Below are 27,733 nucleotides of genomic sequence, written 5' to 3' on the forward strand. Positions count from 1 at the left end.
AACAACATTATAAAATAAGAGTGACTGATTTTGTGGTTCGATCTTGTACAAACCCTTTTGCACAAGGACACTCCCACTACTCATGTCATAACATGAACAAATTAGGATCACTTCGTTTTTAGCACTTTACAATTCTTTGTAACAACTATAGAGCAGGCCGCATCCAATAGTGTTAGCAAAATAAGGCACCCAACCTTATTCATATACTATTAATCATTTTGACTATATATTCGAACCTAATCCAATTTTATGTCTCCACATAAAGTTCAAGTACTCATGTAATAGTCAAGGGACTTTTAGGTTTATTGGATTTCTAATAAGCAAAACATCTATTCAATAACAACTTATTGAATTTTTAAAATAAGTTCTATTGTTTACAAACCACGAGTTTTAGGACATAAAACCCAACAATTCGAGCATGTAAAGGGTTGCATTTGGCTGAAAAACTGTTGTGAAGAAGTGTTCTTCACACTGTCTTAAAACCAGAGATTTTCTTCTCCAAATTCCCTTAATCCAAGCTTATTTTGAGTCCCACAACTCAATCTAAGGCACCAAGAGGATAATAGGGAAGACCTTGAGGTGGTTCACAGTAGATTTGGAGGAGATTTGCAGCTAGAATCGAGTTTCAAGTGGTTCTTTAAAGGTATGTCATGAAACCCTCTTATTAGTTTATGAGCATGCTTAATTTAAAGCCAAAATTAATGAATTAGAATGCTTAATGATCCGTTTTTCTTCCGCTGCGTGTTTTCTAACTCTAACAAAATTTACAACCAAAGTTTACAACATAGGGTCCAGAACATAATTACAAGCTTAGGGTTCTACCCTCTTTCAACTACATGTGCATGAGTTTCCAAAATTATTAAAGACATAGCCAAGACCTACGTAACTTCATGGCCTATTAGGGATCTTGGCAGATTGGCGGCTCTAAGCTAGGTTTTGGGACTTCGACTGCTACCTATGGAGAAAAATATTTTAGGAAAAGTGAGTTGGGATGCCCGATGAGTGACTATTTTAAAACAAATGATCATCAATATAATCACATTGAAAATATATAAAATAACTGACAACTGGAAATGCTTTCATAGTTTTGGTTTTACTTAACTTGGAACTCATAGATATTTAAACATTAGAACATTTCATAAGTATATTGGAAAACCCTAAAAACATATCACATCTTTCACATATCATATAAAACATTCATGCTCAACTTTGTACCCTTAAACCTTAGTTGGGTAGAGCCCCTTTTGTTCACACTCCCAACGTCGATAATCTTAGCTGAGGTGGAATTACTACATCACCATCATCGTCGATAATAATCATACGCGCACGTAGAGATACCTTAAAGGCTAATAACACCTTAATACACGGGCCAAAGCCTTCATGTGTGCTAGAGTGGGCCCCAAAGACCTTCCCTGGATACCTTCCTCTCCTTCAGCATCAAGGTATAATGTATGGCCTGAATGCCTTCGTCTCCTTCAGTATTAGGGTCCCAAATACCTTCATCTCCTTCAGTATCTGGAGTTCATAAGTAGGGTACATAAATCATGCTTTAAATCATGGTATAACATTCCTTTGAAAACATGGTATCAAAGATAAATAACATTGTATAAAGCTTTCATGAATACTTATCTTGACTATACTTGTGACATCATATAAAACATAGCATACAACTTTTCTTTATAAGAAATTCATGTTCTAAAAGAAGACATTGGGGCTTATAGTTTTCCAAGAGGAATTCATGCTTTTCATATTTTAGAACTCATGCTAGATAAATCATTTATTCAACATAAATCATGCGTTGAAAGCACTTGAAATAAAAGATTCATAAGGCTTAGAATTAAAAAACAATTTAAGACTAGCATTTATAAAACCTGTCACTCATTGTCACTAGGCTAGCTCCTCAAAGGGTTATAGGCCCTTCCAATCTCTGTTTAGCCTGTTGCATAAATGAAGGAAATTGAACACGAGGATTTCCATAAGCAGCGGAAGGATCTTTCCAAATTTTAATCGTATATAAACTTTACAATTACAATCACAAACGGAAACATGCGGTTATGCATAAAATAGAAATTACAGCATGCTTTACTACACATCAAGGGAAGAATCAACAAACCTTTGCAGACTCATCTTCAAGTTCCTTGATCATGAACGCTCAATCACAGCAACACGACAACACACGAACGTTCGTTCAACACAACCGCTACACTGCACGATCACCGTGCACTCGAACTAAGCGATCGCTAAGGTCACGAACACCGTGAATGGCCTCCACAGAACCTCGACAGTGTCGAGTTGAGTATGACACCATTAAAAAAGTTACCTTGGTATTCTCGGTGTGAGAATCCAGAAGGTGGGCTCTGTGTGAACTTGGTTTGAGGCAGAAAACCGAAGGAACCACAATTGTGTAACTAATTGAGCAAGTGGGAGATGGAACAACCTATCGTATAGGTCGATGCCCAATCATTTAGGAAAAGCTATGCGATCGTCTAGCAAAAGCTAAGCGATCATTTAGCTCATCGTTTAGCTAAGTGTCTATCGTGTAAGAACATCTACGATCGTTTAGCTAACTTCAAGTTGTCGCTTAGTAAATCTGATTTACTTGACAACTTCCCGTGAGAATTTTTCAAGAGTGAAAATCTCAAAAACAAGATTTTTTTTTCTCTTTTTCCTTACTAAAATTAGGAAAACATTTTTTCTTTTACCTCACTGTTACCATGAAACCACCAATAACCTCTCACTCAATTGGTTATTAGATAAAAAGAGATAATTATCCAATAATTAATATTATTATAAATATAAATGACAACTAACTTACCATAATATATTTATAACCTATAGTTTTAATATTTCATCTCATGAAACATATAAACCATAACTCTTTTTCTATTCCATGGCACTTAATGTAAATCTCATTTACATTAACCCTCCACTCGATGTATCTCATGCACTATACCGATCATATCATATATAATTGAACTACCTTTTGTCAGTTTGAACATTTCAAATCAACACCAAGAACTGATCTTCAACTTGAATCCATTAAGCTACCAAGGGGACCTTATGGACTTGTAGCTCGAAGCTCCGATGGTACGTGAATAACTGACTAAACTCTTTAGTCACGGAATCCACCATCCATTAACTACCAGGCACTCCACTAAAGACCGACAGTTAAATTCTCCTTACCACAGATATATTATGTGTCCATCTTAACCAAGAACCAGTGTGACAACCTTTCATAGATCGCTCATAAGTACAACTCGACCAATAACCGTTATGCCCCTGTAGTTACATCTAACTCCTTAAGTACCATTGAATTCTCTAATGAACATAAACCATAGTCTTACTATGACTGAGTCCTCTCTTCCAAAGAGAAGCTGTGGCTACTATGTTCAAGCCTCGGAATCAACCAATCTATCTACTTACCCCTGCTTCGGGGAAAAAGTGAATTCCATCTTGTGTAAGTGAGTTCCCAGCTCCCAAATCAGACAAGTCCCCAAAAAGGTAGGCATGTTGAGTTGACAATCTGATTCATAAAACAATGTGTATAATTACAAACATTAAGACTCCGGGAGAATTAGGACACCAATCCCAACAATAAATAAATAACGTTTGGTCAATGACACTTACTCACCTTTGAGCTTAAATGCCTTTAACTAACTCAACCTTTTAGGTCATTTTTTCCTTTAACTTAAGTAGGCATTATATCCTTCTTAGATTCCTTATTTATGTATCGTAATTGATTAACATCCATAACATAGCTTAAGGAACTCAACAATGGCTTACCAACACCAAAATTTCAAAACTAGGCCGATGCCAAGCTTACGCAACTTAGGCACACCAACAGGCTGGATGAAACAGGCGCACACACACTGACACTGGGTATAGGGGCTGAGACACGCACACTTGGCCTCCAATCACACGCACAAGATAGTCGAATGTCCCCTCATGGGCGGTAGTCATGCACACAGTCGCTCGAGTGAGCAGCATGATCAGAAACAGGGCATACAGGTTGGGCATTAGGGGTGAACGGACTAGACAACGACCAACTATCTTGCTGAGCGAATGGCGCGGTTGCTCGCCTAGTAGGCTTGAGGCATGCGATGGGCGCGCACGTAAGAAACCCCGAACAATAGCCCTAGTTGATCGCTTGTTTCTACATGCCTCGATCAGTTGCTTGCTTATTCAACCTATGCAGCTGCCTACTTATTCAACCAAGTTCCCGTTTCAGCTTTTAGAACTTATAACTTAAAATCTATTCACCAAAACTCAAAACTCTCTTTTGTGAACGTCTTATACATCCTTTAAACTATCTCGTCTCACTATTTGAGCTTTCAATTTCTCTTAAAGAGCTCAGGAACTACCAATCTTCACAGCTTTCTCAAGATGGTAAAAAATTAGAACCTCTTCAATTTCATTAAGATTTCAGCATCAATCCGTGCAAATTTCTTCACAGCAGCCCTAGATCATCAAGTAGACTGACCAAGCCTTAATTTGGTTGGTGAAGCTCTTCCTTTGCATGAGAGAATTGATAAAACCGACTTCATCTTTCTAGCCTCTATTTATACTTACTCTTGTAAGGCTATTTGCCTAATTAAGTGACAACTTATGCCACTAACCTTTGTCTTAGGCTTCTAATTATGCCACTTAGCCCACTAATTAGGCTGAATAAATTGGTTTCCTTAGCATATCAACATCTAAAGTAGCTTACTTTCACACTCTTCACTTTCTCGGCCATAGGCTTACTTCACTGCCCAAACTTCCATCTTAACCATCGGCTACAACTTCCAACCTTCCTCCCTTGGCCATCGCCTAACTCTTCCTTGCCTAGGCCTTTCTTGCGATCTTTCTTGTACCTTGGTAAGCTCCCCATGGCTTGCCTACCAAAGTCATCGCCTAGAGTTTGCCAACACCAAGTTTTCATGCCTAGCCTCATTCTTCTCAAGACATTAAAATTTGACGAAGTGTTAAAATTTGTATTTAGACCCGATAGCTCCTTTTATTATACTTAGAATATTTTTGAACTAAAACTTATTTCATTCTTCATGAGGACGAACACTTCAAAAAAATTTCTTCTTCTATTACCTTACTTACTAACTTCAATTTTAACCAAATAAAAACTAACTCCACTAGCATTCTTTAAAACAATTTACAACCACAACCATAACAACATAACATCATGAATTTTCAAGCATGCTATTTAGGAAACCAAGTTCAAGGGTTTACAATTTTTTTACGACCAGTTATATATCTTCTTTAGTGTCAAATAACATTCCTTTTTATATTAAACTACAATTATCTACACATCTACTCCTTTCCTCCAATGTCGACCCTTGTTCACAGGTTGAATTAGTAATGTCCCAATTTATTTGGGTGAACATCTCTAACGTTACCAACTCAAGATCATATTTTGCACTTCTATCATTTCTAAATAATTCATCAAGTTCTACATTTATATCACCTTTCCCAACAGTTATAGGTTCAAGAATGACTAAATCTTCAGGACGTTGTTGGGGATGATACTTTAAACTCTCGTTGGGTTCTGTAGTTTGTAAACATTGTATTGAACAAATGCTTGTGATGTAATAATATATGATATTTTCTTCACTGTTGTCTATGAAACATTGGATGTTTTAATTGCTTTATCACAAACCAATAAATTAAGATCCTTAGTTATCATTGTAATTTAAGTATGTATGTGGAGACATACAGGTGGATCATGTCTTAAGTGATAACCAAAATGGTTTGTAGTATATGGATATAGGAGGGGAAACCTTATCCTGGTAACGCTACGGATGCAGCCCACTTTGTAGAATAGTTACAAGTGTTGTGACTTGCTACAGATGGTTTGATCTTGATCATTCATATGGAGACATGCGAGCGGGGGCGTCCTATACAAAGGAGTTTGTATAAGACTAGAACATAGAGTGTTATAGTCTCGTTATATAATGTCGTTCATTACTGATACTTCTCTTCATTAGAATGATCATATGTAACATGACCTCAATCCTGAGTGAATTGGGAACTCCTGCCTTTGAGGGTAGTCCTTTGATTTACATGGATCCGAGTGGCCAGATTGCCGACTCAAACCTACACTTTGGGAATTCGTCCGATTTGGGAGCTGGGAACTCAGCTACACAAGATGGAATTCACTCCTTCCCCGAAACATGGGTAAATAGATAGATTGCCCCCTTAAGGGCTGATTCCAGGGCTTGAACAATGTGGTGCCACACACTTTCTCATGGCTCGAGAGGTGTCCACCCATAGTAGGATTATGTTGTATTATTCATTGGAGGGATCAGTGGTACTTAAGGAGTTAGATGTAACTACAGGGGCAAAACGGTAAATTGGGTCAGCTGTACTTACGAGCATCTGTGAAGGATTATCATACTGTTGATTGGTTATATCCAATAGACACAGAAATATATCTATGGTGAGAAGAGTGCAGCTGTCGATCTTTAGTGAAATGTCTGCCAGTTAACGGATGGTGGATCTCGTGGCTAAAAAGTTTAGTCAACTATTCACGTACCGTAGGAGCTTCGAGCCACAGGCCCATAAAGTCTCTTGGTAATTCAATAGATTCAAGTTGAGAATCAGTTTTTGGGTCAATTTGAAATATTCGAATTGACAAGAGGGAGTTTGATTATATATAATATGATTAAACGAATTGATTATATATGATACAATTGACATGATGTATGAGATACATTAATTGGAGGAAAAAAATATAAATATGATTTATATCTAGTGGAGGAGAAAATGACTATGGTTTATATGTTGCATATGATGTGATATTAAACTATAGGTTGTAAATATAATATGATTATATTTATTTCTTATTAAACAATTATAAGATAATTGTTGGTGGTTTTTCTCCATAACCGAATGAGATAGTGAGAGGTTGGAATCAGTTTTCATAATTGAAGGATAAAATGAATAGTTTTCATTTTGCAAAGAGATTAGACAATCACTTCACGATTTAGTACACTGTCCACCATCTAGTAAACGAGAGCCTACACGATAGCTCAAGTTGTCGATCGCACGTCCGAGCGATTTTACTAAACGATCGTCCTCTTTTTACTACACGATTGTGTACATTTTGCTAAACGATCAAAATGATCAAGCACCCGTCTATACGATAGACTTCATACTTCTCCCACTTGCTTAGTCGTGGTGAATGATCGTTGTTTCCTCCTCACCTCTATCAAATCCAACAGAGCTCACACCTCCTGGATTCTCACTCCATGAATACCAAGGTTTCCAAGTGGTTGTCTCCTTCTTTCTGTCTGGTCGTGAGAAGTCTGTACGGTGGTAGACGATAATGAGATTTGGTGGACGATAGACTTGACGATCTCAGCGACAATGAGAATTGTAGGCTTGACGAGAGTGAGATTTAAAGAGAAGAAGAGTTCTTCAACTGGTATGTCTCTCGTTCCTTTGCATTTAAATTTGAAAAGCATGTCATAATTTGTTGTTAAATGTATAACTTGTATGTATGGTAGTGAATGTTGTATTTCCGTCACAATGAATTTGGAACGATCTAGCTTCCACTCATAGGTACTATTTTATAAGAGTTCCTTCAGACACATCAACATATTTACTCAAATTTTTAACATTGTTATAGTTAACAAAAAATTAGTCTAACTTAATACGTCAATACTAATAGCCCAAACCAACATCAGTCCAAAAGATAATCCAAACTCTATTTTATAGTCCGTCCAAAAAGTTTGTTTTTTTTTTTTTCTAAACCAAAATAATAAACCTACAACCCAAGTCCAAACTCAAATATAAGAAGAATCCAAATTTTTTATTTTATTTTCTTTTCTTTGTTTTTAAAACCCAACTACAGCCTAATCCAATACAATTCAAATCATAGACAAAACAATAATAAACTATAAATCAAATACACTTTTTAGACTCTTTATATCAGTCTAAATCTTCATTTCAACCTACAATATTAAAGTAAAAAAAAAATCAAATTATAGATGAAACAAGCTTCACACACTAGATCTCCTAAATTTTTAACCAAAATCATTCAAAACTCTAGCTTTTCATGCATACATCTAAATAAAATACTATATCTATGGATATTCAAGCCACAATCTCATAAATTGAAAAAAAAAAAGTTACCTACGATCAATGGCGGTAGGGAGAACGACACACGATGGAGCCAATGATGGATGGTGGACTTGGGCAAACGACCGACTAGGAGAGAGAGAGAGGCAAAAAAGCAAAATATTGAAGATGGGGAAGAAAGTGAAGGAGAAGTCATGGGGTAGGGATTTGGGACCACTAACATGTGTACCTAGTACACAAGTTAGGGACTCGAGGATCCGGTCCACGATTACCTAGTCAACGTTGCATATCATACATGTGGCCGTCTAGGTGCCAGATTCACGTGATGCGGAAGGAAGTCATGGCCCCTCCACAATTTAGCTACTTACTTAGTAATCGTGTACTGGGTCCACAATTTCACTACCCTATTTTTGTCGATTCTTTTAGTCCAACCTTATCTTTGTCAATTCTTTTAGTCCAACACTATTTTTGCCCGTTCTTTTAGTCCAACCCTATTTTTGTCAATAATTATTAAAATAACATTATTTAAAAAAATTCTATTTATGGTTTACATTACACTCATGTACGAAATCATTTACCACTTTGACCAAAATAGTTGTAACTAAGAAAGGTCATAACTGTTTATTTAAACATATCTCTACCATTAGATCGTGATGTTTCATATTTATAGCTTAAAATACAACATTTTACATGTAATCACATCAATCCAAATAGTTGTGAAGAAAAACAAAATAGGAATTATGAAAAATTGCAAGGGCAAAATGGGATGTAAGAATTATTCGCTTATAACAGAATTTATATTTAGTATAAATTTAATAGGTCTTGAATTTTTAATTAAAAAATGTCATAAACAAACTTAAAAGTTTAGAGTTTGATAGATATAAAATTTAATTTTATATTTATTAGATAGGTTGATTAAAAGAATTGAATCTATATAGACTAGATTGAAAGTGAGAGAGTATTAAACCATTTACTTATAAGACGAATCAGAAGATCAGAAACTTAATATATAATATGTAAAATGCTTCCCTTTACATCATAAAATAAAATTTATAGATGAAATTTGTAATTTAAACTTAGAAAATAATTTGGTGACGTCGTATTTTCCACTTTATGAAGGGACGCATATCAAATATTATAATATTCTCTTTGGTTTCTGTTCACTTTTTGGCTTTGATATTCGTCATTTATTACCTAATTTGGCACAAATTTTAAGTTCAATTAACATGGACCTTAATTAACTCGAAACCACATAATTTAGCATATAATTTCTCTCTATCGTGGTTGTCAGTCTCATCATGTTGCGTTTTGATTATTATGTGATGAAGAGGTTGGCATTGTTAGATTTTGGTAATGAAACCCAACCCTACACCCATCACACTTTAGACGTTTCATCTAACTTTAATTATATTACACTCTCACTCTGTGTGTGACAATTTAGTGTAAATTAATTTAATAATCTTATTTTGTCTACTAATCTCTCCCTACTTAAATTCATTGAATTGACTTTAATTTTCTTGCACCACACAATTTCAGTCTAGGTTATCTTCTTCTACCAACCTTCCTTGCGCTGCTAAATGTAGTTTTTTTGTTTTTGTTTTTTTTTTCTTAAAAAACCAAATCAACAAGAAACCTTTTGTTAAAAAATTGATTGCTATTTTTGGATATCCTATAAAGAATTCAGCCGAAAAGTATCTCGCTAGAACGATTCGAGATTAAGTTTTTTTTCCCCTTAAAAACAACAATAATTATAATACCAATAATAATAATATCAACAGTTTTTTTTTCATTTCATACCACGTACATAAATTATTATTTTAAAGGTCGAATTTAGGTATCTATATAGATTGGGTTGAGTTATTTTTTGAATGAACTCGATCGGTCGGTTGGATTGTCAACCCAAAAGACCATAATAAAGTCTCAAATCTAACCTTTAAAATTTGGGTTAAGTTGAGTTGAGTTGTCGCGTTATAACTTTTTGTTTTTAATTTAAAATACGTAAATTTATCTATAATACAAGATTGATAACTAAAATTTAATAAAATTCAAATAATGTCAAATATCAAATATTTATGATATTTATTACAAATTTTAAATAAATACATATATCATACTAATTCTAAAGTAAAATATTAAAAATTTACACAAATTCATCCATCAAAAGTAATCAAACTTTAAACAATATATATATATATATATATATATATATATCAACTCAAAGTTTCTTTTATTCAACCGGTAATTCAATACAATCTATTAAAAATAAAAAAAATTTAATCAATCCAACTCGAAATCAAATTATTTCAATTCAATTTTTACATCTTGGATAGTCTGAATTGTCTAGCCCTAGATTCGATATTCGAGCTCCACTACCACCCTCCCTAAACTAAATAATAATAATTACGAAATGGAGGCTTTGAAGATGTAATATGGAAAATTGGACTGTATCGCTTGATTTTGGTAGGCCGCCGTTTTAGAATTCTGATATCTTTGGAGGCCCAACTTTTTTTTTTTTTTTTATTTTATTTTATTTTAAATATCATATTATTCTTATGTTTTTCTTTTTCTTTTTCTTCTTTTTCTCTTATAAGGATCGGTGTTTTTCAGAATTTTATGTGAACGTTCGATGACTTTCGAGAGCAAAAATTACTATTTGCCTAAAAAGAATAACAGGGTTGAAATTTAACCAAACCCCGTTGCAGACAAATTTAATCGAGTATTTGAGTGTATTGTAACAATGGGGTTGAAAGTTTGTTGGATGTATATAAAATAAAAATTTAAAATTATGGTTCAAATTTTGTTCCTACATTTAAATAGGATTCTAAATTTTAAAAAATATTCAACATGTGGATTATGTACGAAACACGATTTAAAATTCAGACATTTAATAAACACACAAGTTTAATAATATATTTTGATATTTTATAAAGTTCAAATATCAATTCGACACAAAATTCATTTTTTTAGACTATATGTGGAGTGGAGGAATCAAATCTCTAACGTCGAAGTTGATAATATAAGTATTATGTGAGGTAAGCTATGCTCATTTTGGTCAAAATCGAAAGGTCATCAAACTTGACTTGATTATTCTTGATCTTCAAATATTTTTTCTCATTCCTCATATGAGATGAAGTCATTCTATACACCTGAACAATCGAGTGAATCTTAAATAATTCTAAGCCTACAATCTTATATATTGAATTGCATGAGAATCTAATTAGCCTTGAAAATCCTACTAACTTATGGTCAATTGAAGAGTTCTAACTCCTATTTTCATAAATTGATTCGATAATGGCAACTTCCTAAACTGCAACCTATAACATTTAAGAAAAAACACCTGAAACCTTCTAGGGGAGTAATATAGTTTGAAGGTATCTTGAAGTCATAGTTCCATAATCAAAGCTTAGACTCATCAAAGCATAAATTGATTTTTCAATTTATGTTTATTTTGTTGGCGACAATATCTTCCAAATATTTCTACTTTCGAGATTTTTTCATATCTTTATTCGATACTTGAAGATTCTACAGGTATGCCCTACACCAAGGTCATAACTCTGTTACCACTTGTTAGTGACATAGACCCTCATAATATCTCTACACACTGTTATAATATTGTCCAGTTTAGGCATAAACCTTCATTATTTTGCTTTTGGTTTCACCTCAAAAGGACTGAATGGAGATAGTTGACATTCCTTATATATCCATGATTTATCCACTTATCTAACTAATGTAGAGTTGAATTTATTCGTTAAATACTAATTCTCTAACTCTTAACACTGCAGAGTCATAATGATTAAAATTACTTTTATCATATTCTAAATCATTTCCAAATACATGTCTTTAATAAACCACAACCAATTTAGTATTTGATTTAACACTTTTAAGTGTGATTTTCATACATTCAAAATTTGACTTTAAATAACTAAAAATATGTATCGTATTGATTTTGAACATGATAAAAAGACCAAACATGTCTTAGTTTCATTAATACAATCATTTATTGGGTTTGTTATCTCCATTTTAAAACTGTTTTTTAAAATTTAAGCCGAATTAAAAAAAAAAAAAAACTAATCGATGAAAAACTGCTTTTAAAAATTTATTGTTATTTTATTTTGAATTTATTTGAGAATTCAAATGTTTCATTAAAATTTATAAAATGATAGAAAATAAATAGTTGTAAGAAAGCGAAAATAAACTTTTAGAAATAGAAAATAAAAACCAAGACTGTTGTTTACTATTTTTGTTATTTTAGTTCAACAATGGTAGAGGTGAGAAATCAAATTATGACCTTTGATATTGTAATTAATGTTTTATTCAATAAGTTATACTTAAACAGACAAAACAAGATTTATTTGTTACATTACCCTTAGTACAAAAAGCTTTTGTTTCAATACTTATGTAGAACACAACACAGTGACATCAAAACTCATAAATATGTTATTTATTTCAATCTCAACGAATTTCACCTTACAATTCATATAAATTATTGCACAACATTCTCTATTTTTCAAATAAATGATTGAGAAAAAGGGAAATCTAATATATTTACCTAAATTTGGGAGTCCAAAAGACCACACCAAGTCTCCAACGCCCTGAATTTATTCAAATGTTTTCTCAATTTAGATATTTTTGTTACGTGGGCCCTAATCTCTTCTTAATGGGCCCCACAGCTGTCATTTTCAAACCGCGGACAAACTCTGGTGTCGACGTAACTCGCTGACGTGGCGATCTATGAACTAAAGAGTGGGACTGACCGTCCGAAATCTCGGAGAGTGTGGGCCAAGTTTACAGAACCATGTGGGCCTTTCCTTTTGTTACTGGACAACCTTTGTTTTACTTTCCAGCCCACAAAAAGGCCCAACTCAAAGTTGGTCAAATTTATGATTTCACCCAGTGGGCCAGCCCATTAGGCTCATTAAAGCAATTACACGTGCTCTTGTTCAATTATATACGACCATACACAAATAATTACAACATAAATCATATTTAAAAAGATTGATGGATTTTTTATAATTTCATATTTTGCTTCAAAATCCGTACATAAAGAAAAACTAAAGGAAAAAGGTAATTTATTGCTTTACTTTTATTTTACTTTCACATTTCTTTCTTATTTTATTTCAGTCCACTTTTTTCTCCCTCTCTTGTTGGTTTTTGTCTAACAAATGATAAATGCTAATGCTCTTATCATTCTGAAAATTACAGTATTGTCACTGAATATTTTATTATTATATATAGAGTAAAATTTTCGTTAAAATTTTCCATGATTGAGAATTCAAATAAGTGAGACAGTATTCCGGTTAATGTTTTCGTTATAGGCCACTCCTACGTTATTTTAAGTCCTAACTTCTATCAAACATTTGAATATATTTATATTTCGATGTAATTTTGAAATGTTTATAAGAAGTCAATAATAATATATGGTTAGATTGAAAACTTAGTCCCTATAATTTAGAAAAAATTAGAATCTAATCTTTATAGTTTGCAATTATAATTTAGTTCATATTATTTGATAAAATTCTTATAAATAGTCATTATATTAATATAGAGTATTTATAAAAATTTTAGCAAACTATATGAATTATTTATGAAGTATTATCAAATCACTCGATTTTAACCTTTAAAACCACATTAACAACATTTTAACTTTCTCTGCCTCCTAAAGAAATTTGCAATTTAACGAGCAGATGTATATATTTTTAATTTTGCCAAAAAGAAAGGATGGGCTGATTCATAGATTTTTCTTCTAGTGGGCCCCATGCACGATGAGATATTTGTATGTTTTAGAGCAAGGGAGGGCCCGCCACAAACTTTTGATGAATGATGATCCCCCAAGACTCCAAAAGTTGATCAGACATTACGTGGCAGCATCTAAATGGTCCGTTGGTAATGTATAATCCTGCGAACAGAAGCAGGTGATTTCCTGATTCCCCACGTTTCCACCGACGCAAGATCACGTCACTCCTCAAAAACGCAATGGGAACTGATAATCAGCTATATCCAGTCCCACGTGAACTCGTCGATAACTAAAGAAGAGTCCACTCATTTGTTAAATCCAATTATATTCCGCCACGTGTCCCATAATGGATCCAAACTTATGGCACCCCCGAAATTTAATCCATAATCAAGGTCAGAGAAAACAGCGGGAATTTATCCAACAAATAATAATAATAATATTATTTTTTTGTTTCAGAACTAAAAATAAATAAAAAACGCAAAATTTAGAATCATAGAACAAGGCAAGCAGTGAAATTGAAATTCGTTGGTGTCAACGGACGCCAAATAGGATTCAAATTCAGCTGAATTCAGTTTCACATTGAAACAAAGGAACAAAAAGCCCCTAAGGTGATTTTATAAATATTTTTTGGGGTTGATATGTCATTTTAATTTACTGGTGGTTGAATTTACATTTTTAATAAATTTTAAATTTAGCTTGTGCTTCTAATATGTAATTTATTTTTCTGTTCACCATTTTTTACCATCCATTTAGATGAAAATATGAGTTGATATGTTGATATATTCATGATATTAAATATCAATTAATATTTCTAACATCACTTTTGCAAACGGAATTATATAAATCTTGAATAAAAATCAATGCACTAGAATATCCTTATTGACGATCCTTTACTCCAACAACATCTAATGTTAAAAGAAAAATATAAGTTATTTAGTCAAGTATTAATAGAAATACCAATAACAAAATCTACGACTTAATTATTAATCTAGATAAGTTTTATAAATTTTGCAACTTATATGAATATTCCTCGATATCATATTTTAATGATACATCTGTCTTTATATTTATAAAATTGAAATTTCTTATAATATTTTAATATTGGAAAGCATGCAATAATTTTTTTATTATTTATTAGTATTTTAATGAACTTACATGAGTAATTAAACTTAAAGATTTATTAAAAATAAATAGATTAAAATTCAACGAATTCTGAAATATCGGGAAAATGGTATTAATTTTTTTTCCCCTGTGCTTGTCCTCCATTCTTCCAATCATTTTCCTTCAATTTTCTTTTCATTTTTCCTTTTATTATTATTAATTTTCGCCCCCATTTCATTTCTCTTTCTAAAATTTGCCCAGCTTCCTTCTCTCGCTGTCTCTTCTATCTGGGTTCCCGGCGAGACTGCAGGAAGTAGAAGAGTAGAAGAAATAATTTTCTCTGCTTCTACGGAAACTCTTCTCCTTTTCTTTATTTTTTTTTTATTTTAATTTTTTTCCTCTCTATTTTTTTTTTAATCTAATTTCTTGATCGAGACCAAACCTCGTCTCGATTCTCCAAATATTCATCTTCTCTCTCTCTCGCAAAACAAATACTAATCATCGTTCGATGACCTCGCTTTAGCGTACTTTGTTTCGAGGTACTTCTCGCTTTACTTTCTTTGTTTGCTTCGAAAGCTCTGCATATTTTATTTGGGTTTTGTTTTTATGAATCTGGTTGTACTGTATATCATTCAATTTTGTTTCCCTTTGCATTTGATCGGCTACTCTAGCTGGTGCTATTTGGGAAATTGGTTAGAAATAAGCTTTTAATAGTGCATGATATTGATGAAAAACGGTATTGGAGTTATTTGGGTGTCTTTGGGTATGCTCAAATTTACTCCTTTTGATGGTTACATATGATGAATTTCAGTTTGGTACTTCTTTGACTGGAAAATAGTGGAATTTACGAGCTCAGGAGCATTTCTGTTTGATTTTACTTGATACTTTGTCCTCAATGTTTATCTAATCGCGTATTAATTTTTCCATGGAACATTTTGGGGCAACTTTGTACGGACCCATTGATTGTTGCCAAGACTATGTGAGATTATGGATTTCTTTATGCCTCTGAGAGAACATGCATAATGTTTTGTTACTGATATGGATGTGTTATTGGTAGTTTATGGAGAATTTTAACTTGCATCATTCCAAGTCTTTTCTCTAGTTATGTTTTCACCATACTAATTTTGTGATGTATACCTATAGAAAAAAGAGAGATATAATAGAGTGGTTTTTCCATTATTGAGTAAGGTCCGTGTCAAGCGCTTGATTTCTTCTCTGGTTTATTAGGTGAGAGCAAAACCTTTCATTTTCATTTCCAGACAAGGGCTGGTCTAGATTTGTTTCACGGGTTACCATAAAAAGAAAAAAGTAAAATGTTTTGATGTTGTGCACCTATTATGTTGCTAGTTTGCATATTTGTTGACCATGAAAATTCGTTTAGGTTTTTAATGTTTAATATCTAATATTTTGACAATATTTAATGACATGGCATACTGATTTGGTAATTCTGCTCTTCCAAAATTGAATTCTGTCTCAGTGCCCTGTCATTAGAGATATTGTCGTGCACTTGGAAGAATGATTATTGAAATCTGACTGTTAGCCCTTCAACGGTTTTGCAATATGCATACTGTATCTATCTATGCATGTAGATATATGTGTAATTGGCTTACAAGCTTCTAAGTATTTGATGACTATATTTATGCCTGTTTTACTTTTTCGTCTTTGGCAGAAAGTGCGTAATGGAGCAACAATCTAAAGATTCTCTATCAGGTAATTTTTTTCATTCAACCAAGAGAAATTGGTTAAGAGCATTCAAGTGCCTTTTGAATACTTAACGATCATTGCTTTTGCAGGCCCACCTAAAAACTTATTAGTTACTGTTCCCCGAAAAGTGGGAAGTAGTGCATGGGGAATTCCTCGCAGATCTGACTCTTTTCACACTTCATCTGATGTTAGCTTGTTTTCCAGTTCGTTGCCAGTCCTACCACATGAGAAATGTATGTATAAGTGTTTGTTCTAACATACTTATCAACGATCTGTTTAGTTTTTATGTGGGAAGTAAGTCTTTCCTTGCTAATGTGCAGTGGATTTTGATTCTGAGCCTTGTCAATCTGATGGTGCTGACTTATCCAATGAACTTGACCCCAAAACTGACATCAAGGATCCTCTTGGAGAGGTAGAAATAGATGCAATAGGCAACCTGCTTCCTGATGATGATGAGCTTTTCAGTGGTTTAATGGATGATTTTGACTTAAGTGGATTGCCCAGTCAATTAGAGGATTTGGAAGACTATGACCTATTTGGCAGTGGAGGGGGAATGGAACTAGATTTTGATCCTCAAGAAAACCCGAGTATGGGTATGTCAAAATTGAACCTGTCTGACAATGTTACTGGAAGCATGGTTAGTCATTATGCTCTGCCAAATGGTGTGGGAACGGTGGCTGGAGAGCATCCGTATGGGGAACATCCATCAAGGACATTGTTTGTAAGGAATATCAATAGTAATGTCGAGGATGCTGAGCTAAGAGCCCTCTTTGAGGTAATATTATTTAACGAGTTGCTTCCTTAAATTTTCTGGGGAGATTTTCATTGGCAAGTTACTTCCTTATATATGCGAGGTAACATCTTAATTGAGCTTACTTTCTTAGATTTGTCTTTTATGCTCCTCATCTTCTTATATCTGTTTTTGTTATATTTGTTATTCTGAAAATTATGTGCAAATTTCCATTAATTTTATTTGGGTACCATGAAACTTTGCTGCCTAGTAAGGTTTCTTTTCAAAACTTAAATGATTAAATCAGCCCTCTAGATTTTATGTTTGTGATAAGTACTTAGTCTTGTTTCCAATTCTCATGTGTAACGATGAAGAGCCTACTTAAATCTTTTTCGTGAATTTCAGTTGTATGTGATGAGGTTGGATATTAGCATTATCTGCTCATATGCATTCTGATCTTTCCTTTTGTAATTGTGCATGTAGTCTATGCCCCTGGACTTGGTGCATGTTGTGTGTGTAGATTAGCATGCACTTGGCAGGCTTTGAGATTGGTGATGTGCATGTTACTGACTGGGGCCTCAATATACTTGAGTTTATTTATATCTTTAGATTTCTCAATAACTATTGAGGTTTATAATATTGAATCCTCGGTAGCTCAGGTAAGCGGCATTAAGACTGATACTGTCCTGTTTGAAAACTAGTATATTGTTGTTATTGGTACCATGAAGCTCCTTCTAGTAAATCTGTATATGAGACTACTTTCTGTACTATTTGTTGCATTGCTTCATTTCTGTAAGGTTTGGAAACAACTCTATTTATTTCACTTCAAATTCTAGTTCATTAACTGTTCCCATCTCTACAGCAATATGGAGATATAAGAACTTTATATACTGCATGCAAGCATAGAGGTTTTGTGATGATATCTTACTATGACATTCGAGCGGCTCGCACAGCAATGCGTGCGCTGCAAAACAAGCCTTTGAGACGACGGAAACTTGACATTCACTTTTCAATACCAAAGGTTTGAACTGAGATGGCGATTCTTGTTATACAGTTTGTCTTTCTTGGTTCTAACTTGTTTCAGTACATTGGTACCAAGGTCCTTAACTCTGCTTGGCCATTTTCCAGGATAATCCTTCAGAAAAGGATATTAACCAGGGAACTCTTGTTGTATTCAATCTGGATGCCTCAGTTTCAAATGATGACCTTCGTCGAATATTTGGGGCTTACGGAGAAGTAAAGGAGGTATTTTCCAACTTTCCATTATATGCACACCTGAAAATGGCACGCTTATGCAGAAATGCCTGCACAATCAGTCACTTTGATTTGTGCATGTCTGTGCAAGGATGCATGTGAAATATGATTCGTCTGGAATTCTAGTACAGACATCTGTAATTAAGTTTCTAGAAGTATTAACATCCCTTCCTCAAACTGCAGATCAGGGAGACACCACACAAGCGGCATCATAAGTTCATAGAATTTTATGACGTTCGAGCAGCAGAGGCTGCTCTAAGGGCATTAAATAGGAGTGATATAGCAGGCAAGCGAATAAAGCTTGAACCAAGCCGTCCTGGAGGGGCACGTAGGAAGTAAGCTCCTTAGGCCAGTCACTTTTGTACACACATATCTGAGCTAGATTTTTTATAGGCTTACACAAGATAATAAATATATGATGATGTGCATTATATCATGATGAAAGCACATCATCATATACTATTATCGTTTCCATTGATTATTTTAGTAGTCTATATCTTTTGGCATTTGTATGTGTTTTATGTAATGTCATGTTTGCTTATAAACTGACATGTTCTTATCATTCATATAGTTTAATGCAGCAACTAAGTCAAGAGCTGGAGCAAGATGACGCACGAACTTTTCGTCATCAGGTTGTTTCGCCAGTGACCAATTCACCTCCAGGTGATCTTGTACAGCTTTTATTGAATCCCGATTATATTTATGAATCTATGATTGCCTACAACATCTCAACCCTTGGACAGAATTTCGTCTCTGCATCATCTATTTTGATTACTCATTAACATTAGAACCACTTCTATGATAGGTAACTGGTCACATATTGGCAGTCCTGTGGAACATAATTCTTTTAGCAAGTCCCCTGGTTTGGGAAGCCTGAGCCCCATAAACAGCAGTCATTTGTCTGGCTTGGCTTCAATTCTTCCTCCCAATCTGTCAAACTCTCCAAGAATAGCACCAATTGGAAAGGACCAAGGAAGGGCCAGTCATGCCAACCAAGTGCTTACCAATTCCACATTGATGCAAGGAACACCCTACCATCATCATCAATCCTTTCCTGACAACAAATTTAGCTCAAATGGTGGATCTTCATCTTCTGTTGCTGACTTGAATTCCAATTCATCCAGTATTGGGACATTATCTGGTCCTCAGTTCCTATGGGGAAGCCCAACCCCCTATGCTGAACGTTCCAATTCTTCAGCTTGGCCGACACAATCTGCGGGACAGCCATTTACTTCTAATGGGCAAGGACAAGGTTTTCCATATGTTAGACACCATGGTTCTTTGCTTGGTTCTCATCACCATCACGTGGGATCTGCTCCATCTGGTGTTCCTCTTGATAGGCCTTTTGGTTATTTCCCAGAGTCACCAGAAACATCCTTCATGAGTCCAGGTGCACTAGGGAGCACAAGTTTAAGTCGCCACAATGGTAATTTTATGAACTTGAGTACACGAGCAGCTATGACTGGTGGCCTTGGTCTTCCCACGAATATGGTTGAAAATGGCTCTCCCAACTTTAGAATGATGTCTTTGCCCAGGCAAGGCCCTATTTACTATGGTAATGGCTCTTTTCCTGGGTCTGGTGTTGTGAGCACTGATGGATTGCTGGAACGTGGTCGTAGTAGGCGAGTTGAGAATGTCGGGAACCAAATTGAGAGCAAGAAGCAGTATCAACTTGATTTAGAAAAAATTGTTAGTGGGGAAGATACTAGGACCACACTAATGATAAAAAACATCCCCAATAAGTAAGAACCTATTTGGTTTATTATTTAAGACTAGCAGTTTAAATTTCACCTTGATTATATCCTGTGTTTCTTTTCATAAACCTATATTTATTTGTTGATATAGGTACACGTCAAAGATGCTTTTGGCTGCTATTGATGAAAATCACCGCGGTGCTTATGATTTTCTATACTTGCCCATTGATTTCAAGGTAGCATTTGTTTTCTAGAATATATTATATGATCGAAGACCCTATGATACTGACTTCCAATCATGGTTTAATTTCTTTTTCCAGAATAAGTGCAATGTCGGTTATGCCTTCATCAATATGGTGTCACCCTCACAAATCATTCCCTTCTATGAGGTATGTCTTGGTTCGCTACATTTTTTTTTGGCTGAACAATGCATTTATCTGGTATGTACAATGCATTTTTTTTGGTATGTTTTCATTTCTGATCATCTGAATATATATATATATATACACACACAAATACACACACACACACACAGATATATCTGTCAAAATTGATGCTCAAATTATAAGAACCTTAATAATTCTTGTCTCTAGAGTTCTTGCTTATAATGGAAATGTTTACCAGGCATTCAATGGTAAGAAGTGGGAAAAGTTCAATAGTGAGAAGGTTGCTTCACTAGCTTATGCTCGAATTCAGGGCAAGACTGCTCTAGTGACACACTTTCAGAACTCGAGCCTAATGAATGAGGACAAGCGATGTCGGCCCATTCTCTTTCGATCTGAAGGCCAAGAGATTGGTGATCAGGTGACATGTTTTGATCAATCTTAGTTATTTTTATTCAAAGAGTGCTGTACTTCTATTGAAAGTGTACATACGACTTAACCGAATCATGTTAACCGATAGTTTGTATTCAAAAAAAATCCCTATCATTTCCACTGACCGATTCAATATGTGGTGTTTGTCACAAATCCAGGATATTCTCCTCTCCAGCAACTTGAACATATGCATTCGTCAACCAGATGGATCATACTCAGGGGACTCATTGGACAGCCCAAAGGGCCACCCAGATGAAAAACCAGAAACTTAACTTATGTTGGTTCATTTTCTAAGCCTTAAGATTAAAGAAGGCTGGGAAAGCTAACTGTTGGATAGGTATTAATATGGTAAAACTAAGTGAGAACTGAGAGGGTATTTGTGATTGATGATTACTTGATGATTATTTTTCATGAAGGGTATTGCAGACAAGGAGGCAGAGAGCATTCTTTTTTGTTGTAGGTAGAGGAACATATTGTAATTTAACCAATGGTAAATAAGGAGAATCACATGGCTACTGCCCTAAGTCTCTCTGCGGCATCGTGCGTTGCTTCCAGCTTGTTTGTCACCATCTCTTCTGTGGAGTCTATATTAGAGGAGTTTGCATTGTCTTTGTTCATAGGGGCTTTTCAAGTCCATTTGCAAATATGAGTTGTTCCTGTTAATATTGGTAATTTCTGTGGGTCATAGGGTTTAGGTTCTGTCCAAGAAGTGTACAGATGGGGAGGCCGCCAGGATGTTCTTCCCTATGTTAAGTTGTTGATATCATGTAGTCATCAGAATTGGTGTTGCATCAAATTAAATTATTGTAAATTCATATTCTTGTCTCTCTTTTGGATCCTTGAATAATCAGAATTGTACTTAAACTTGCACATTTGAAAGAAGCTTCTCTCGCTGTCTCTTTGTGTGGATTGTAACTTCTATCTTTTAAAGCAGCATTTCAGAATCAGTGAATTATTTTTGAACATTGTTTATTCATATATATATATATATATATATTCACTGAGCATTTGCAGGTTTTATGCTATACCCTCTGTTTTTTAAACAATAATACAAGATGGAATATAGAAGATTAGGAATATTTGAAAGGACGGAAGATGACAAAAACAATACTATTGGACTATCAATTTCACCAAAAAGGATGTCATCCAGCATTCACTCATATATTAGAATCAGTACGGTGTGGGGGACGCTTCTTTTCCCCTTGTGGATTATTGTTAACGTTATGCATCATATTCGCACAATTGAAGTCTCATCAATAGCCTATCAATTCAAATCACCAAAGCATCAACAATGGAACCTGCAAGACTCAAAAACTTCAGAAGGAGCTTTATCTGCTATGCCTTTGACTGTCTTGAATTTTTTTTCTTTAGTTACTAAAATTTTTGCTATTAGTCTCTTCATGTCTGGCTATATATATGCCACTCTTTGCACATAATAAAGTTATGCAAGTATTTAGTAATCTCAAGACTTTATATGGTATCAATTCCTAACTTCCACTCCTCCCTCTACAATTACTACTCTTAACTAAGAGTTCAACTTATATCCACGGTTGATCCATCCTTGATGACTACTCTTAACCCTAATCCAGAGACTCCTACAATTACTCAACCTACCAACACTACTGTACTTGAACAATATGCCAATCCGTACCTTCTCCACCATTCTAATAGCACCAATATCGTTCTTGTGTCTAATCTTCTTATGGAGATGAACTATCTTCATGGAGTCAGTCTATGATCATTGGTCTCACTGTTGGGAAAAAATAAGAAGACTCGCCGGATCTGGTTTGGATGCTCACCGGATCTGGTTTGGTCACTCACCGAAGAAGAGGAGAAGAAGGAAAAAAAAAAGGAGTCTCCCAGTCAAGAAAAGGAAGAAGAAGAGAAGAAAAGAGAGAAAAAAAAAAAAAAAAAAAATTGAAGGGCAAATCTGTAACTTCATTCATCCATGACATTAGTAGAAGGTTCTTTAACATTCTTTAAAAATTGTGAGACATTTTTCATTGGTTAAATTATACGAAATGCCCTTGAACTTTCAAAAGTTTAAAAAATACCTTCAAAATTTCAAAGAGAGTTAAAAAATGCCCTTGCCATTAGTTTTTGGATAAAAATCATTAATGTTTTGCCCAAAAATACCTTCGAACTTTGAAAAGTTTAAAAAATACCCTTACTAATTACTAACCGTTAATATATAAATAGAAACCATTAATACTTTGTTGGAAAAATACATCTAAACTTAACTTTCTCCCTTACTTCATTTTTGACCTATAATATTTTTTTTCCTTCTCTCTTACTCTCCTTGTTATCTCTTTGACATTTGTCTATCTCAATTTTGTTTTTTTTTTTTTTGGGTAAAGATAAGTACATGTTTGGGAGTGATGTTGAAATGCTAAGAGCATGTTTGATAGAGAATCTAAATTCCATTTTATATTTTCAAATTTATTGAGTTTAGCAAATATGTTTTTGACAGATAACCCAGATTCTATTTCTGAAAACAGTTTTAAAATTCTATGATGCAAATAGTGCAAATTTTAAAAACAACAATTTTATGTTTTCATTATATCCAAATTTTAAATTTTGAATTTTAAAGCACATAATTATATTGAATAAAGATGAAAACACTTACAGCTACAATATATGTCATTGTTGAATGAGAAAGTTTAGACCAATCACAAGTTGCCACGTCATTTACTAAATTAATGATGGAATTCCAAATCATTAAATTTAGGCTCAATTAGGAGTTGACATATGTCCTGAATTGAAGTTGAAGACAAATTTCGATAACGCCACGCGGTTTTATCATAACCGTTGAATCAGATGAAATTAATTTGACCTAATTTGATATTATTATTTGGGTCAAAGTCCAACTAAGTCCAAAAATAGGCTGAATTTGACCCAAATGTCAAATCAGGCCTAAATCCGATTAATTGGGCCCAAAGACCAACCCCATGTACCAACTAAGCTCAAGTCCAACTAATTGGGCCCAAAGGCCAGACCCATGGATCAACCAAGCCCAAGCCCATCTGTGAACTCTATAAATAGATAAACTCTCTTCATTTGGAGGGGCAACAATTCTATACTCTAGAGAGCTTATAGGGAATTCTCTATAACTAGAAGACTCCTTGACTCTTGAAGCTGATCACACCTGAAGACTGAAGTCCTTCGAAGATACAAGCATTCTGAAGACTGAATTCCTTTGAAGATACAAGCATTCTGAAGACTGAAGTCCTTTGAAGATACAAACATTTTCTACATTCAGAGGTGGTCCAAACGAATCATATTGCGATTTCTGTAGCTCCAAGCGTGGCGGCACCAATCATATATTATGAAGAAAGGGAGAGCTCGGTCCAGTTTGGGACCTTTGAACCTATGGTAGTGCGGTTTCAGCAAGAGGTCCAAGCTACAGATCCTCAAAACGGAGGAGAGCGCGCTGACGATACGATAACGAAGGCTGGATTCTTGTGGCGTGCCGTAAGAATGGAATACTGAATTCTACCCAAAAAGAGCTAGGCTCTCATAGAAGCTACAAGAGAGGGATCAAGACAAAAAAAAAGGAAGGGTAGAATGAAGGCTCGGAGGCCCAAAGCTGTTGACGAGAGAGACGAGGATGTTACTCGTCCCAGACGACAGATGACGTTAGCAGATTTTCTCCTGAAGAACTTCTGCAATTGGCATTCAGAGGAGACACTAGAGGTTGTTGCATGTCATGTTGTCAATATCAGGGAGGAAGAAGATACCGTTCCAGGCCCATTAAAGTCGATAGGAGAACCAAAAGGTTCGTCACCATTCAACATAGATGACCTACTTTCACTCCCGCAAGAAGCTAAGACGACTCTCATTGAGGCACTGTTAGAATCCAACGCCTCTGGTGCATCGACCTCCACAACACGTGCTTATGCATCATGTTGCACATCCATAGGCTTCTCAGACGAAGATATGCTACTGGGATCCAAATTGCATAATAGGCCTTTGTACGTCTCTGGATACATTCGAGAACATAGAGTGGGTTGAATCCTCATCGACAACAGATCCACCATCAATATAATGCCTAAGACGACTATGAAACAGTTGGGAATAATCATGGAAGAGCTATCAAACAGCAAATTAGTAATTCAGGGTTTTAATCAAGGCAGCCAAAGGAAGATAGGCATGATACGCTTGGAGCTCCTCATTGGCGATATGAAGGCCGACGCGCTGTTTCATGTGATAGACTCAAAGACCACCTACAAGCTGCTATTGGGACGCCTTTGGATTCATGGGAATGGTGTGATTACATTGACATTACATCAGTGTTTCAAGTTTTACCAAGATGAGAATAAGAAGGTTGGAGCAGATTCTAATCCGTTTTTCGAGGCCGAGTCTCACTTCGCAGATGCAAAGTTTTACCTAAAGAGTGAGCCTTCCGGTGAGACTATGCCGGCAGAGAACTTGTTGGAAAAGAAAGCAGGTGGATCCCGGTCAAGGTCGCCAATAAACATAGAGAAAAAGGCGAGTAGCAAGGTACAAGCCTCTAACCCTAAAGAGAGTAGAATATCCCTCGGCGTTGGAGAAACACCCGTGGTGAGGGGTGAAAAAACCTTAAAACCTTTGATTCTACGCTATGTCCCTTTGTCGAGACGAAAAAAGGGTGAGTCATCTTTTACGGAATGCTCAAAAGGTTTGCAGGTCGGAGACATAGAAATTCTAAAGGAGAGTTTCGTCACGCCGATAACGAAGCAGGAAGTCCACAAGCCGGAGGCGAAAGAGACAGGGTTAAAGCTGCTCGAGAGGCAAACTAAAGATGGATTCGATCCCAAGGCTTACAAGCTGTTGGCGAAGGTGGGCTACGACTTCATAACTCATACTGAGTTCAAGAGTTTGAAGATTTATGAGTAACCCCGACTCTCGCCAACCCAAAAGAATCTTTTGCAAGAAGGACACGCTATACCCATTTTGAGGGCGGGACTTGAATATGAGCCGTTAGATCCAGTCCTCATAATCAGAAAGGCGAAGGGAAAAGTGGGAAGAAGTTGATGATACAGGAGAAAAGGAGGGCAAAGATAAAAGAGCCTCAGCTTTCGACCGTATTAGACCATCTGCCGCACGCGTCTTGGTCTTCGAGAGGTTAAGCATGACAGAAGCAGAAAGGGAAAGCCCACATACTATTCCCAGAGTTACTCGACGTTCAGTTTTTCAAAGGTTGACTCTGCCAAATGAAGGAAATGAGGAAATCATCTATCAATCGTCGGTGGTAGAGCGACCGTCAGCCTTCAAGAGACTAGGCGTAATTCCGACGGAGAATGAAGGAAAACCCCGCACTCCTGTTTTTGATCGCTTGAAGTACGAGAGGGATGAAGATCCCCTCGACCAATATGTCCCTAGTAAGATAAAGAAGAAGGTAAAAGCCTGCGCTGACGCCCCCAAAATGACCATAAGAAAAAGGGGGCCGATACCCCGAGCGTCCATCTGGCGACGAATTGTCCTTAAAAACACTGAAGGGTCATCGGACCAGAAGCCATCAGAAGAGGCAAGAAGTGATGGAGAAATCCTTAGTACCGTCCCCTCACGCATGAAGAGAAAGACCTTCGTTACTCTAAACACAAGTGAGGGCACGCTGAAAGTAAAGAGGCACGACATTGTTTTCACCAATCCTCAGAATGGAAATTTAGAGCAGAAAGAAGGCGTAACTTTGTACCACCACATCACAATCACCGAAGAATCCGAAGATGGTATGACTAAAGAGGAAGTGGAAGACGCTCCACAAGGTCTAGAGGACCGTGGTCAATCCACGGCGAACGAGCTAAAAGAGGTGAATCTAGGCACAGCAGAAGAATCGCGTCCGACTTTCATTAGCGCGTCCCTCTCGGAAGAGGAAGAGGACGAGTACATGAGTTTGCTCACCGAATACAGGGATGTTTTTGCCTGGTCATACAAAGAGATGTCAGGACTAGATCCAAAAGTAGCAGTCCACCATCTCGCAATCAGACAGGGGTGTCGACCCGTTAAGCAGGCTCAACGACGCTTTCGGCCAGAACTTATCCCCCAGATTGAGGTTGAGGTCAATAATTTGATTAAGGTCGGGTTCATTTGCGAAGTTAAATATCCAACATGGATAGAAAACATTGTCCTGGTTAGAAAAAAGAATGGACAGCTTCGTGTTTGTGTAGACTTTTGCGACCTAAATAGCGCATGCCCGAAAGATGAGTTTCCATTGCTTATCACAGAGATCATGGTTGATGCGGCAACGGGACATGAGGCCTTATCCTCCATGGATGGATCTTCTGAGTATAACCAGATACGAATGGCCTTCACAAACGAGGAAATAACGGCATTTCGAACCCCAAAAGGGATATATTGTTACAAGGTAATGCCCTTCGGGTTAAAGAACGCCGACGCTACTTATCAACGTGCATGCCATGCAGAAGGTGTTTGACGATATGTTGCATAAACACGTGGAGTGCTATGTGGATGACCTTGTGGTCAAGACCAAGCGACGACATGACCATTTGAAAGATCTAAGAACCGTGTTCGATCGCCTGCGAAAGTACCAATTGAAGATGAACCCCCTTAAATGTGCGTTCGGCGTAACTTCAGGAAAGTTTCTGGGCTTCGCTGTGAGACATCGAGGGATAGAGATAGACTAATCCAA

The 27,733-nt window shown here is 35.7% G+C and overlaps 2 protein-coding genes across 2 annotated transcripts; both read left to right on the forward strand.

Moving 5' to 3' along the window:
* Positions 1-15,011: 15,011 nt before the first annotated feature.
* LOC120077690 (protein MEI2-like 5) lies at positions 15,012-22,002 on the forward strand. The gene is made up of 13 exons (XM_039031649.2): positions 15,012-15,447; positions 16,578-16,618; positions 16,702-16,845; positions 16,933-17,387; positions 18,205-18,363; positions 18,471-18,587; positions 18,780-18,931; positions 19,168-19,259; positions 19,402-20,338; positions 20,442-20,526; positions 20,611-20,679; positions 20,915-21,094; positions 21,264-22,002. Exons 2-13 carry the CDS (start codon positions 16,588-16,590, stop codon positions 21,375-21,377), a joined length of 2,535 nt encoding a protein of 844 aa, XP_038887577.1. The 5' UTR covers positions 15,012-15,447; positions 16,578-16,587; the 3' UTR covers positions 21,378-22,002.
* Positions 22,003-25,164: 3,162 nt separating this feature from the next.
* On the forward strand, positions 25,165-27,517 carry LOC150036374 (uncharacterized). The gene is made up of 2 exons (XM_090313651.1): positions 25,165-25,960; positions 26,088-27,517. Exons 1-2 carry the CDS (start codon positions 25,165-25,167, stop codon positions 27,515-27,517), a joined length of 2,226 nt encoding a protein of 741 aa, XP_090169777.1.
* Positions 27,518-27,733: the final 216 nt, after the last annotated feature.

Source organism: Benincasa hispida, chromosome 5, assembly GCF_027475165.1.
Source record: "Benincasa hispida cultivar pf3 chromosome 5, pf3_genome.v1.1, whole genome shotgun sequence".
NCBI lineage: Eukaryota > Viridiplantae > Streptophyta > Magnoliopsida > Cucurbitales > Cucurbitaceae > Benincasa > Benincasa hispida.

Excerpts from the sequence above, each read along its gene's own strand:
- LOC120077690 (XM_039031649.2), top strand. The coding sequence starts at position 16,588 with ATGGAGCAACAATCTAAAGATTCTCTATCAG. Across the intron at positions 16,619-16,701 it reads ATCTAAAGATTCTCTATCAG|GCCCACCTAAAAACTTATTA; the intron begins GTAATTTTTTTC and ends TTGCTTTTGCAG. Across the intron at positions 20,339-20,441 it reads ATAAAAAACATCCCCAATAA|GTACACGTCAAAGATGCTTT; the intron begins GTAAGAACCTAT and ends TTGTTGATATAG.
- LOC150036374 (XM_090313651.1), top strand. The coding sequence starts at position 25,165 with ATGAAACAGTTGGGAATAATCATGGAAGAGCTATCAAACAGCAAATTA. Across the intron at positions 25,961-26,087 it reads AACTCATACTGAGTTCAAGA|AAAGGCGAAGGGAAAAGTGG; the intron begins GTTTGAAGATTT and ends CCTCATAATCAG.